We start from the raw sequence: 15,359 nt of genomic DNA, 5'->3' as shown, positions 1-15,359 counted from the left end.
TTAACTACAAAGACACAAGGGAGGTGCTAGCCAGAACTGATTTGAAGGGGAGCTTCGCAGGGAAACCAATGGAGCAGCAAGGGCAGGTGTTTCTGATGGTAATTCGGGAGGCACAGCAGAAATTCATCCTTAGGAAGAAGAAACATACTAAGGTGAGGATGAGGCAACCACGACTGATAAGGGAAGTCAGAGACAGCATAGAAGCAAAAGAAAAAACATAAATGTGTGAGATTAGGGAGCCTTTGAAAACCAGAAGAGGATAACTATATAAAAAAAAGGGGTAGAGAAGACGGATTATGAGACTAAGATAGCTAGTAATATAAGAGATTGTAAAAGTTCTTTTGATATCTTAAAAGGTAAGAGAGACGCACTGAAAAATGAGACTGAATAAGTAGTAATGGGGAACAAAAAAATTGTGGAGGTACTGATTAGGTACTTTGCATCAGTTTTCACAGTGGAAGACTCGAGTAGCATACCAGAACATCAAGAGAATCAGGGGAAAGAGGTGAGTGTAGTGGCCATCAATAAGGAGGTGCTACGGAAGCAGAAAGATCTGAAGGTACATAAATAATCCAGACCAGAAGGACTACACCTCAGAGTTCTGAAGGAGATAGCTGAGGAGATTGTGAAAGCATTGGTTGTCATCTTTTAGGAATCACTGGAGTCAGGGAGGGTCCCAGAGGACTGGAAATTGGCTAATGGAATACTGCTGTTTAAGAAGGGAAGGAGGCAGAAGACAGGAACTATAGGCCGATGAGCCTTCATCATTGGTAAGTTTTCAGAGTCCATTAATATGGACGAGATTGCGGAGTACTTAAAGTACCTGGTAAAACAGGTAGTATCATGGTTACATCAAGGGGAGGTCATCCCTGATTGTTAGAATTCTTTGAGGACAAAACGAACAAGTTGGACAAATGAGAGCCAATAGACATGATCTAATTGGATTTCCAGAAGCTCTGATGAGGTGTCTTTGACAGGAGGCTGCTAAGTAAGAGCCCATGGTATTAGGGGCAACGTACTAGCATGGATAGAGGACTGGGTGACTGGCAGAAAATAGAGTGAGGATAAAGATGCCTTTTCAGGATGGCAACCGGTAACTCATGGAGTTCTGCATGGACCTATGTTGGGACCACAGCTAGTCACATTATATGTTTATGATGAAGGAACTGAGGGCACCTTTGATAAGTTTGCATGTGACTCAAAAGGTGGAGGAGCGGTAGTGTTGGCCAGGATAGTTGCAAAGAAGTGGCAGATGGATTACAATGTGAGGTAAGTGTCAGGTTATGTGCTTTAGTAGGAAGAATAGAGGCATAGGGAAAAAGGGAGGACTGCGGATGCTGGAGAGTCAGAGTTGGAAAGTGTGATGCTGGAAAAGCACAGCAGGTCAGACAGCACCTGAAGAGCAGGAGAGGAGATGTTTCAACATCAGGAATGTGGAGGAGGAAGGAGGCTGAATGATAAACAGGGGTGGAGGTTGGGCTGGGGGTAGGTAGATGGGATGGCAATAGGTGGATGCAGGTGGGAGGTGATTATAATAGGTTGGTGGGGAGGGTGGAGAAGATAGATGGGCAGGTAGATCAGCTTAAGAGGGCGATGATGAGTTGGAGGGTTGGATCCGGGGTGAAGGGAGGTTTGGAAATTGGTGAAGTCAATGTTGATACCATTTGGGTGTAGGGTCACAAGGCAGAAGGTGAGGTGTTCTTCCTCCAGTTGGTGGTTTGCTTTGATTTGGCTGTGGAGGAGGGCTAGAATTTGCATGTCGTTGGGGAAGTTGAAGTGGTTGGCCACAGAGCAGTGCGGTTGGTTGGTGCTTGCGGACCAGTGATGTTTCCTGAATGGCTCCATGAGTTGGCACTCCAGTCTCCTCAATGTAGAGGAGACCATATTGAGAGCAACGTATGGAGTAAATGAGGTGGGAGGGTAGGCAGGAAAATCTCTGCCGGATTTGAAATGATCCTCTAGGGCCTTGGATGGAGGTGAGGAGGGGGAGGTGTGGTCACAGATTTTGCACCTCGTGTGGCGACAAGGGAAGGTGCCTGGTGTAGAGGGTAGGTTGGTGGGTAGCATGGACGAGGAAGTCACAGAGGGAATGGCCTCTGTAGAAAGCAGATAGAGGTGGGGAGGGAAATATGTTTTTAGTGGTGGGGCCTGACTACCTGGCAAAAATGGCAGAGGATAATGTGCTGTATCTGGCGATTCGTAGGTGGAATGAGTTATGGTTGGGATTTGAGGGCAGAGGTGCAGGAAGTGGAGGAGATATAATGGAGGGCATTCTTGATCATGTGGAAGGGGAAATAGTGGTCCTTGAAACAGGAGGACATCTGGTACGTCCTGGAGTGGAATTGCTCCTCTTGCGAGTAGATACAGCAGAGGCGGAGGACTATGGAAGTATATATCATTTTTACAAGTGGGGAGAGTGGAAGGAGGTGTATTTAAGGTAGCTTTGGGAGTCGGTGGGTCTGAATAGTCTATTTTCTAAATGGGGAAAAGTTGAGAGTCCTAGTTCAGGTTTCTCTTAATGTCAACATACAGGTTCAATGGGCAGATAGGAAAGCAAATGCAATATTAACATTCAATTCAAGAGAACTAGAATACAAGAACAGAGATGTATGTAAGGCTATGGTCACACCACATTTGGAATACTGTGAGCATTTTTGGGCCGTGTATCTAGGGAAGGATGTGCTGGCTATGGAAGGGGTCAAGAGAGGGTTTACAAGAATGATCCTGGGGATAAAAGGCTTGTCATATGAAGACTGTTTGAAGAGTCTGGGTCTGTTCTCAATAAGAGTTGTTTTGATTTATTGTCACGTGTACCTAAATACAGTGAAAAGCTTTGTTTGTGAGAAGTACAGGCAGATCATTGTAAGCAAAGACATATCGAACATAGGGTGCTTGAACAGAGTGAAGCATACAGGTTACACTGCACAGGAGGTGCACGAAGCAAATCAACATTAACAAAATCAACACTCTAACTTCAAATCGAGTCCATTCACCAGTCAGGGAAGTAACTGTTCTTGAACATGTTGGTGTGTGTTCAAGCTTCTGTATCTTTTGCCTGACGGAAGAGGTTGTTGGAGAACATTACCGTGGTGGGGTCTTTGATGATATTGGTAAGCCTTTCTGCGGTGAGAAATGGAAATGGAGTCCATAGATGGAAGGTTGGCTTCTACGATAGTCTAGGCTGTGCACACAAACTTCTATAGTTTCTTATGGTCCTGGGCAGAGCAGTTGCCATACCAGGCCATTATGCACCCAGATAGAATGCTCTCTGTGATGCATCTGGAAAAGTTGGGGAGGGTCTTTATGGACATATTGCATTTCCTGAATCTCCCAAGGAAAAAGAAGCATTATTGTACCTTCTTGACCACTGCATCTACGTGGGACGTCCAGGACAGGATGTTGGCTGTTATCACCCCTAGGAACTTGACGCTTTCAACCCTCTCAACCTCGACTCCATTAATGCAGATGGGAGAGTGTTCCCCTTTCTTCCCAAAAGGAATGATCAGTTATTTTATTTTGCCAACATTGAGAGAGACGCTGTTGTCATTGCACCATACCACCAAGCCCTCTATCTCCTTTCTGTATTCTGACTTGTTGTTTGACATCCATCCTACCACGGTGTGTTGTCAGCAAACTTGTAGATGGCATTTGTTTGGAATCTGGCTACACAGTTGTGGGTATGCAGGGAGTTCAGTAGGAGGTTGAGAATGTATCCTGAGGGCTCCAGTGTTGAGGGTTATCATAGAGCAGGGTCATCATTGTCTATCATCATTGATTGCGGTCCATGGGTCAGGAAGCTGAGGATCCAGACACAGACATCTGTGCTGAGACCTAGGTTTCAGAGTTGTGAGATCAGTCTACAGGGGATAATGGTGTTGAAGGTGGAGCTATAGTTGATAAGCAAGAGTCTGGCATAGCTGTCCTTGTTGTCCAGATGTTCCAGGGATGAGTGTGAGGGAAACGGCATCTGCCGTGAACCTCGTAGGCAAATTTCAGGAGCTCGAGGCAGGCTGGGAGGCTAGAGTTGGGGGTGAGCCATGACCAGCCTCTCAAAGCACTTCATGATTATGAAGGTCAGAGCCACTGGGCGATAGTCATTAAGGCATATTGCATGTGCTTTCGTAGGTACTGGGTTGATGGTGGTGGTCTTGAAACAGGTGGGGACTTCAGCTTGTAGGAGGGTGCAAGGTGGAAGATGTCAGTGAATATCTTCGCCATCTGGTCCGCACAAGATCTAAGTGCACGGCAGGGCACTCCGTCCAGCCTATCACTTTCCTATCAGGAAGATCGATCTGACGTCTGCAGTGGTGACAGAGGGAACAGGTGTGCCAGGGCTGTCCAGGTGACAACACCAAACATAGAAAGCATTAAGTGCATCAGGAAGGGATGTGTCTTTGTCTGCTATCTTGCTCTGCTTTATTTTGTATCCGGTTATGTTGCTTAGGCTTTGTCCATATGGTTGATTTGAGCCTCTAAGATGAGGAAGGAGATCTTACTGAAACTTGCAGAATGCTGAGTGGTCTGGATAGAGTGGATGTGGAAAAGATATTTCCACTGGTAGGAGAGGCCTTTATCTGCAGGCACTGCCTCAGAGTGAAGGGAAGACCCTTTAGAATTGAGATGAGGAGGAATGTCTTCAGTCAGAGGATGGGTGAATCTGTGGATGTCATTGCCACAGAAGGCTGTGGAGACTAAGTCATTCAGTATATTTAAGACAGAGATAGGTAGGTTCTTGATTAGTAAGAGAATCAAGGCTGACAAAGTGAAGACAAGAGAATAGGTTTGAGAAACATCTCAGCAATGATTGAATGGTAGAGCAGACTTGATAGGCCAAATGACTTAATTTTGCTCCTCTATTTTGTGGTCTTAATTCTAGTTCACCCATTATCCCTGTGCTCCCTGAGGTACACTAGCTCCAAGTCTGGCAACACCAATTTTAGAATTCTCATCCTTCACAACATCACTCCTGTCACTGTTAACTCTGCCAGCCCTACAACTCCAGTCTCTAGATATCTTCTTTCCATCAATTCTGCCATCTAGAGAATCCTCAATTTTACTCGAAAGTAGAAACTGCTGACAATACGCAGTAAGTCTAGCAGCATCTGTAGAGAGAGAAACAGCTAATGTTTCAAATCAATACAACTTTTTCAGAAGCTGAATTTTAATTGCACCACCACTGACAACTTTGCCTTTAATTGTCAAGATCCTAAGCACTAGAATTTTGCCTGTAAATCTCCTTGATTCTGTCCTCAAAATGTTTTTCAAAATCTATCCTTTTGATCAATCTGTACCAATATATTCTTGGAGAAAGTGAGGACTGCAGATGCTGGATATCAGAGTCGAAAAGTATGGCGCTGGGAAAGCACAGCAGGTCAGGCAGCATCTGACGAGAAGAGTCAATGTTTCGGGCATAAGCCCTTCAGAAATTCCTGGTGAAGGGCTTATGCCTGAAATGCTGACTCTCCTGCTCCTCAGATTCTGCCTGACCTGCTGTGTTTTTCCAGCGCCATACTTTTCGACCCCAATATATTCTTGTCTGGCTTAGTGTCAATTATTAATAAATAAGCTTTAGGTGTGAAGCACTTTGGTACGTTTTACTACATGTTCCACGCATATCTAAGTTGGTTTTGATGTTGAGCTAATAGTAGCTTAAGTGCTATAGGCTACTTAGCTTCTTTTGTGCTGCAGATTCTATGATTCTTTTCCACATTTTAATGAGTACATGAAAATGGGGATCCTTACCAGTTGTGGAATAGTAGGTATTAAATTCCGTGTTATCTGAATGCTGCTCAGCACCACTACGATACAAGTATTTCTTAGTTATTATCAAACTTTCACAGGAGGATGATGATGATGATGATGATGATATATGCATGCTGAGGAAACCATCTTTCTGGCCACAAAGCGAACAATGAACTGGTGTGTCACATGGACCCCGAGGAATTTTGACTTCATTTCGCGTGTACCTTCTGATAGCACCACTGTGATGCAGTGGCCTTCCCCGTTGCCAGATGTAATGGGATGGAGCAATTGCCATAACCTATGGAAACAAAATTCTCTTAAATGAAGCTTTATAGATGTGGTTATGGGAGATCATACATATTTGAAAATTCTTCCTCAATCGGTTTGGTCAGTTTTATGTATAAAAATAATAGCCCCTCAACAAGTGCATTTAGTACCGGTACCATGCTATAATCATGCTAATAAGCATGTAGCCCAAAGTTTGCATTACTGCCCGTATCGGAAAACAGTCAGAAGTCATGCATCACAATCGCTACATCTACTTTTGCTAACTATTAAATTTTGTGCTCTAGTTCTCATTTTCCCTTCAAAAGTTTCCAAAAGTACTTACTTTGTCTTTTGTAAGCCACATCGTCTGCTTTTTTTTAACGTCGTCCTTAAAGTAAAGGTGTCCGACATATTTATCTGGGTAGGTTTGTAAAATCATGAGGGACATGGATAGGGTAAATAGACAAGGTCTTTTACGTGGGCTGGGAGAGTCCAGAACAAGAGGGCATAGATTTAGGGTGAGAGGGGAAAAATTTAGAAGGGACCTAAGGGGCAACATTTTCATGAAGAGGGTAGTGTATATATGGAATGAGCTGCCAGAGGAAGTTGTGAAGGCCGGCATAACTACAACATTTAAAAGGCATTTGGATGTGTATATGAATAGGAAACATTTAGAAGGATATGGGCCAAATGCTGACAAATTGGACTAGATTAGGTTAGGACATCTGGTCTGCATGGATGAGTTGGACCAAAGCGTCTGTTTCCATGCTGTACCTCTCCATGATTTTAAGTGTTATAGAAATGTTGTAATTTTTTTTCTTTCATGGGCTATAGGTGTTAACAGCCAAACCAGCATTTAGAAAGTACAGCACAGAACAAGCCCTTTGGCTCAATAAAGTTGGAGATAGTACTTGGATGAGACTAAATAAAATTGCACCGAAAGTAAGTAATCTATTACAGGTTGTAAAAATTCCCATTGAATTGAGAACATCAAAATAAGAAAATGATTAGAAATGATTTGAACACACAAGCTATCCTGGTCCCTTGTCCCAAACAAACGTACGTAGTTTTCTGTATAAATTACGGCAGCCATATGATTATCCATAAGAGGAGTAAAGGGGATGAATCGGTCTTTGATGTTTGTAAAGAGATTGTTGCACTAGTTCTGGTCTTTTTTTGTGCGTATTTTCTGTTCTTTTGTTAAAAGCATGTTGGCAGACTCATGATGGTGTTCAGTGATTGAACTCCACAGTAAACAAGAATTAAAATAAAACAATTGTCTATCAAGCTAGGTTTCTCTCTGGGATCTGATCTGTCCAGTATTAACATCAGCAGGGACACCACAATCTATAATATCAAATCCTTTAATCAGCTTACTAATTGTCATTACATCACCTAATAATTTTCTCTACTTGTGGAGGGATGGCAAATCTAATATATGCAGGTTCCCTCATGACTTAACCCTTTTATTTAATGAATTGTTCTGGCTTTCTGTGCAGTATACATTCTGTGATGCCCAGAACCTAACAGAATGCTCAGATTTGGTCCAACAAGAGTTTTATGTAGGGTGGATGACCTTCTTGAAGAACGCACACAATGCTGGAAAGCAACTGGTTGCGAAGAGATACTTCCCTGTGATAGTCCTCTTCTCCGTTCCTCTTAAACTCCTACAGAAGTATGATTTTGGATACGAATTTGTCATAGAATTCCTACAGTGTAGGTTTCCTTCGGCCAGTCGAGTCTACATCAACCCTCCGAACAGCATCCCACCCAGACCCAACACCCCTGCCTACCCTACTTCTGTAACTCTGCAGTTCCCACGACTAACCCATCTAGCCTGCACATCCCTGGATTCTATGGCAGTTTAGCATGGCCAATCCACCTAACCTGCACACCTTTGGACTGTGGGAGGAAACTGAAGTACCTGGAGGAAACCCACACAGACATGGGGAGAATGTGCAAATTCCACACAGACAGTAACCTGACTGGAATCAAACCCGAGTCCCTGGCGTTGCGAGGCAGCAGTGGAAACCACTGAGCCACTGTACCACCCATTAAGAGCTATGGACATAAATTAATGCTCCTGACAAGAAATGAAAGAGCATGTTGAACATTTCAACATGCAAAGTACTTAAACAAAACATATTGCGCAATTAGGTGTGTTAAGAGATTGTTTTCTCAACAATGCTTTTATCCCAGAAGTTGTTAGTCTGGTGGCCTTAATTTAGATAGAAAACTAGGTACATTTGCTTGGGACAAAGGACCAGGATAGCTGCCATCCTCAATATCAGCAAAGTGAATTTTTGCTACACTCCCTGTATGGCAAGTGTGATTTCTTAGGTAGGGAGACTGAAATTACACACAATATACCAGATTTGGTCTCACTAAGGCCCTGTTTAACTGCAGTAAGTCAAGCCTTCTTATGAGAAAACAGCATTAACATTTTGAGTCCAATGACTCTTCATCATAACAGTTCTAAATTCTGAAGAAGCATCACTCGACTTGAAACATTAATGCTGCTTTCTCTGCACAGATGCTGCTAGACCTGCTGAGTTTTTCTAGCAATTTCTGTTTTTGTTGGTTTCCAGCATTCATTGTTATTTGTTTTATCCCTGCTTCTGAACTTGCAATGAAGGCAGGACCATTTGCATTCCTAATTGCTTGTTGTATCTGCCTGCCTACTTTCAATGACTGGTGTACGAGGATCTAGATCCTTTTATACATGCACATCTCCCAATATATCACCAGTTAAATAATACTTTCTTTTTTAAAAACAATGAACTGTATAACTGCACGGTTTCCCACTTTGTACAGTATCTCCTATGTTTTTGTCCACTCACTCAACTTGTCCAAATCACCTTGAAGGTTCCTTGGAACCTCCTCACATCTCTGTCCAGTTTTGTGTGATCAGTGAACTGGGAAATGTTGCACTGGGAGCAGTACATTTTTATTTGCCATTAATAGTTGGGGCCCAAGCACTGATTCTTAGGATACATCACTAGTTACCACTAGTCTGCCACCCAGAAAAAGACCCAATTATTCCCACTCTGTTTCCTGTCTGCCAATTAACTCTCAATGCAAACTAATATCACTTTATCCCACATGCTTTAATTTTGCTAACTAACATCTGACCAAAAACCTTCTGAAGATCAAAATATACCACATGCACTGGTTCTCCTTTATCTATTCTACAATTTATATCCTCAAAAAAAACCTTATGTCGATTTGTGAAGTATGATTTGCCTTTCATAAATCCATGCTCGTTTTGACCAATCCCTTTAATGGTTTCCAAATGCCTGTTATCAGATATTTTATAATAATATTTTCCCCACGACTGATCTGTAATTCTATTTACTTTCCCTCCTTTTTAAATATAAATTTTGGGGTAACAACTGTCACCCTCCAATTTTTAGAAACTGGCCCAGAGTCTATCGAATTTTGCAAGATGATTACCAAATGCATCTAATATTTTCAGAACCAATTTGTTTAATACTCTGGGATGTAGATCATCATGTCCTGATGAATGGTCAGTTTTTAACAATATTAATTTCCTTTGTATTATGGTCTTACTAATTGATTTCCTTCAATTCTGCCCTCACCCCAGACCTTGGTTCTCTAATATTTCTGGAAGGTTACTTGTGCTCTCTTTTTTGCAGACAGAAGCAAAGTACATGTTTAATTCTTCTGCCATTTCTTGGTTCTCTATTATAATTTCCCTGGATTCTGACTCTAAGCTTAACATTTGTCTTTACCATCTTTTTCCCTTCATATGCTTATAAAAGCTTTCATAGTCAGTTTTGATGTTCCCTCACCCTAACTCTCATATGCTTCTTAAAGAAGTTTTTTATCCTCTTTGGTCCAAATCCTTAGGCTCACTATTTTTATTCTTGCAATTTTATATGTCTCCTCCTTGGATCTAAACTTCCTCTAATTTACTTGGTAAGCCACAGTAGAGCCATTTTTCTCTTCATTTTTGCATCAGACAGGAATGAATAATTGTTGTAATTCATGTTCTTCTCTGTCCATCTACTATCAACCCTTTTCATAAGATTCCTGAAACCATCTTTGTCAAATTGTACCCAAACCCTCAGTTTCCTTTATTTCGATTCAGGACCTTTGTTTTGGATTCAATATTATGGCATCCTCACTTTTCATCTCACCAGTTTCTGCACTCAAAGGATTATCTTCCGCCATTTCAGACAACACCAGCAGAACACCACCACCAAACACATCTTCCCTTCACTGTCGGCCTGCATTTTGCAGAGACCATTCCCTCCAAGATACATTAGTCCATTCCTCAATGGCTACCAACACCACTCCCCTTCCCATGTAACCGCAGAAGGTGCAACACATGTCCCTTCACCTCTTCCCAGCTCACCGTCCAAGCACCTAAACAGTTTTTCAAGGTGTAGCAGCATTTCATCTGTACCTCTGCCAATCTGGTCTACTGCATTCACTGCACCCAATGTGGCCTACGCTACATTGGAAAAAAACAAACACAGACTAGACGAGCACTTTGCAGAACAACTCCGGTTCCTGTGTAAGCATGACCCCAACTTTCCCATAGCCACTCATTTTAACACAGCATTCTGCTCACATGCCCACTTTCTGCTGCAATGCACCAGCGAATCACAGTGCAAACTGGAGTAACAACATCTCACTTTCAAACTAGGCACTTTACAATCTTCTGGACTTAATGTTGAGTTCAACACCTTCAGATTGTGAATTCACTCCCTTTTCTTCTAGCTTTACCTGTTGCAGTCACTCTCCACTCCCCCAACCCCAGTGGGACTGTCTGTTCTTTCCAATTTGGCAGCTGGACACACCATTGTTCTGTCATTCTCACATTTTGATCACAATCTGCAGAAGTAACACCCTTTCTCCCCCAGCACTCCATCCCCACACTATTCCATAAATTCTGCTTTCTCCACAATTCACATCAGCTTTGATGAAGCATTATCTAGATTTGAATCGTTAGCTTGCTCTCCCTTCACTGATGCTGACCACCTGTTGTGATTGCCAGACTTTTGTTTCCCTGGAGGACATTAATCCCTGTCCTATTCAGATGCAACCTGTCTTGTTGGTGTTGGTTCTGGGAAGGTGGATCCAGTACAATGTCCCAGGAAACTGAATTTCTCCCTTCTATGCCATTTTTCCGGGCACATATTCATCTGGTATATTCTATTATTTCTATTCGCACTAGCATGTGGCACTGTTTGCAACTCTGATTTTACACTATGACGTCCATATCTTCTGCTTGCAGGAGTTTGTCCCTTTTTTAAAAAAACCTATATCATCTGTACCAGAAGGTACCACATCCACTGGCTATTAAGCCTCCCTCTTCAGAATGCTCAGTGGCTACTTACAGCCATCTCTGACCTGGCATCAGGGAGACAACATAACATTCTGGAGTCTCTTCTGCATTCACAGAAATATCTTCCTGTTCCTCCTACAACTGAATACTCTTATCACTACAGCCCTGCCATTCTTCATCCCTACTTGTGCACTAGAGACACCAACGGTACTATGGACATGACTTCAATTGTTATTGTTATGACTTCAATTCTACTACAAACCAACCGACTCCCACAGCTACCTGGACTACACCTCCTCCCATCCTGCCCCCTGTAAAAACGCCATCCCATTCTCCCAATTCCTTCGTCTCCGCCGCATCTGCTCCCAGGAGGACCAGTTCAAAATACGTACAACATAGATGGCCTCCTTCTTCAAGGACCGCAATTTCCCCCCCGACGTGGTCGACGGTGCCTTCCACCGCATCTCCTCCACTTCCCGCTCCTCCGCCCTTGAGCCCCGCCCCTCCAACCGCCACCAGGACAGAACCCCACTGGTCCTCACCTACCACCCCACCAATCTCCATGTACAGCGCATCATCCGCCGTCACTTCCGCCACCTCCAAACAGACCCCACCACCAAGGATATATTTCCCTCCCCTCCCCTATCAGCTTTCCGTAGAGACCACTCCCTCCGCGACTCCCTTGTCAGATCCACACCCCCCACCGACCCAACCTCCACTCTCGGCACCTTCCCTTGCAACCGCAGGAGGTGCAACACTTGCGCCCACACCTCCCCCCTCACTTCTCTCCAAGGCCCCAAAGGAAACTTCCATATCCGCCACAGATTCACCTGCACCTCCACCCACATCATCTACTGCATCCGCTGCAGCCGGTGTGGCCTCCTCTATATTGGGGAGACAGGCCGCCTACTTGCGGAGCGATTCAGAGAGCACCTCTGGGCCACCCGGACGAACCAACCCAACCAACCTGTGGCACAGCATTTCAACTCCCCCTCCCACTCCACCGAGGATATGCAGGTCATTGGACTCATCCACCGCCAAACCACAACAACGCGACGGTCGGAGGAGGAGCGTCTTATCTTCCGACTGGGAATCCTCCAACCACAGGGGATGAACTTGGACTTCACCAGTTTCTTCATCCCCCCTCCCCCCACCTTGTCTCAGCCGAATCCCTCCAGCCCGGCACCGCCTTCCTGACCTGCAGTCTTCTTCTTGACCTCTCCGCCTCCATCCTACTCCGACCTATCACCCTCACCTTGACCTCTTTCCACCTATCACATTTCCAACGCCCCTCCTCCAAGTCCCTCCTCCCTACCTTTTATCTTCTCCTGCTGAACACTCTCTGCTCATTCCTGAAGAAGGGCCTGTGCCCGAAACGTCGAATCTCCTGTTCCCTGGATGCTGCCTGACCTGCTGTGCTGTTCCAGCAATAAAGTTTCAACTTTGATCTCCAGCATCTGCAGACCTCACTCTCTCCTTCAATTGTTATCTGACAAGTTATCCCTCCAACATAGCATACCTATTACAGATGGTACAGCTACAGGGGACTCCTGTATTGCCTGCCTTTCGCTACTCTGCCTGGTGATCACCGATACTCTTTCTGCCTACTTAGTCTTTCCCTGCCATGTGATTACCTCACATCTTGCTAGCCATGATATTCTCAGTATTGCAGGTGCTCCACACTGAGTCCAGCCACAGCTCCATTTCCAAAATGAAGTTAGTCGCAACTGAAGCTGGACAAACTTCCTGAACATGTTTGCCCCTGGACCCTGGAAGTATCTGTGAGTTCCCACGTAGTGCAACAGGGACCATGTGAGTTCTGCTGCCATGGCTTCACTTCAGGTTAAGCTTGTTAGTTACTCCCTTTAAGGAATATTAATTACGCTAGTGAGCATATTTCACTCCAAACACTTTTGCTGTAATGTAAAGTCCTTGCCTTAAGTCTTTAACAGTCTTGTTTCAAGTCTCAACTTAACTTCCCTTTGTCACTTATACTACCTTCTGGTATACACCCTACTTTTCTCAGTTAAATTTAATCAGAGTTACTTAATTAAAAATGCTTTATCTCTAATTTACACAATTTATAGCCAACCAATTAATTTACGGATTTTCTGTCATGTCACTTTGTTTTCTCAGTCTGTTTCAAACTCAGCATGAGCTGACTCTCTGGCTCCCAAGTGGTGTAGGGGTTCAGCTTCTTACCCCGAATATAGCTTCCTGCTCTGAGCTGCTCCCTAGCAGATCCTGCTGCCTCTCTGACTCCCATTGAAAGGTTTCATATAATTAGCTGCTTTCCTTACAATTGTAATGTCATGCTGCTGTTGGTTTTAGTGGAGGTAATGTCTCAATCTGCAACTTACTTTCTCTCCCATATACATCTCGCTCTGAGGAATTTTATTTCTGTAAGTAACCCTTAATAAAAGAATGTCATTCTCCCACTATGTTGAATTTCCAGTTACTCACTCTGTCTCAGTCTTCCTCACCTCTGATCATGTGGTTACTCTGATTTTTGCGCAGCAGAAAGAATACCTAATCAGGTTATTTTACATTATGAATTATACAGAAGTTACTAATTACAGGGACATAATGGATATTAATGTGGTCATTCTTACCTCCTCACAACAGCGTTTGCTCACAGCTGCCCTAAAGCTGATTTTTGCCCAAAGCTGATCTCGTTGCTTTAAGAAATCTGGAAATAATTTCTTCCACTTTTTTCCAAGAGCCCATGGGAAAATTTCATACTTGTATTCCTCTTCATCCTCCTCCATGGTATTAGCTAAGTATCTAAAAAAATGGGCAGAAACATTTTCAAATATGCACGATGCAAAGTAGAGTCATCATGTATAAAATGATCTGATCCTAATTTTCCTTGATTACATTAGGTTTTGATTAGGAAAAACATGTTAGTGTTCCCAGAAACACTCAATATTAAACTGTGTTCAGAACATAGCAAAATATTGCTTAACAACAATTCACAAAAATGCAAATTTAAAGGGAAGACACATGTATATGATCAGAGAGGAGAGTGCTGATTGGATTCAATTTGTCAACCAATTGGTAGATGTACTGCCATAGAGAATGCACCTATCAAAATGCTCTGATTGTCTTCTGAGGAAAAGCCACTTTTAGTCTTTTTATTATATGATCTTCCTTACACTTGATCTCAAATATATTATGTTCAAGGTGACATATACGGAAGTGTGAAAGCTTTAGATTCATTCAACTTTGCTGCTAAATTCTTCCATTTCATTCTTCAGTCATTTTCACTTGAAGTGATTTGCCTTTCACAAAGTGGAATTTAAGTCAGCCTCCTGGAGCAGGTTGGATGGATGGTGTGGTGTGGGGGACACATTAGCGTGGACGTAAAACATTATCTCAGAATTCAATCACAAGATATGGACATAACTGGCTGAATCAGCACTTATCAATCATCTCCAATTGTCCCTAAAAATTTGGTAGTAGATCAGATAGGACTCTTGCGCTTGATTTCTGGCATTAGAAAAACTTCCCACACCATTAAGTTAGGGCTGAAAGTGCCTGATCAAGAAAGTGACCAAATTTAATGTAGGTTCCTTAGACAACAAGGCTGTGGAAATAATAACCATTAGGAAATAGCAAAGGAGTTGAATAAACATTTTGCATCAATCTTCACAATAGAAGACATTAATAACATTCTAAAAGTGCTAAACAATCAAGGGGCAAAAGTAGGAGCAAAATAATTAATAGGTTATCACTAAAGAAAGTGAACTAGGGAAATAAATGGAGAAAAAGTCACCTGGACCTGATGAGATGTATCCTAGAACATTAAAATGTAGATACAGAGATAATGGATATACGGAGTGTAATCTTCCAAAAATTCTTAGAGTCTGTTCAAGTCGCTGAGGACTGAAAAAACTGCCAATGTGACAACTTTATTTTAAAAGGGAAAAAGAAAAGCAGGTCATTATAGGTAGGTTAGAGTCAGAGTCAAATACCAGAGTCTATTATAAAAATACAGAACATGATCAGAGTCAGCATGGCTTCACAAAGGGGAAAT

The 15,359-nt window shown here is 43.0% G+C and overlaps 1 protein-coding gene across 1 annotated transcript in view; it reads right to left on the bottom strand.

Moving 5' to 3' along the window:
- The window catches only part of spdya (speedy/RINGO cell cycle regulator family member A), a 31,452-nt gene that overhangs the window by 6,012 nt on the left and 10,081 nt on the right, over positions 1 to 15,359 (bottom strand). The window contains exons 4-5 of the mRNA XM_087983544.1: positions 13,936 to 14,107; positions 5,743 to 6,040 (exon numbers count right to left, since the gene is read on the bottom strand). Of these exons, the coding sequence (XP_087839670.1) occupies positions 5,743 to 6,040; positions 13,936 to 14,107 (470 nt within the window). The remainder of the gene's footprint in view (positions 1 to 5,742; positions 6,041 to 13,935; positions 14,108 to 15,359) is intronic.

Source organism: Chiloscyllium plagiosum, unplaced genomic scaffold (genome assembly GCF_037043375.1).
Source record: "Chiloscyllium plagiosum isolate Xiang-an unplaced genomic scaffold, Cpla_swu_hap1 HiC_scaffold_3, whole genome shotgun sequence".
Classification (NCBI taxonomy): Eukaryota; Metazoa; Chordata; class Chondrichthyes; order Orectolobiformes; family Hemiscylliidae; genus Chiloscyllium; species Chiloscyllium plagiosum.
The sequence above is the reverse complement of the archived record's forward strand: the minus strand, read 5'-3'. Positions and strand labels throughout refer to the sequence as shown.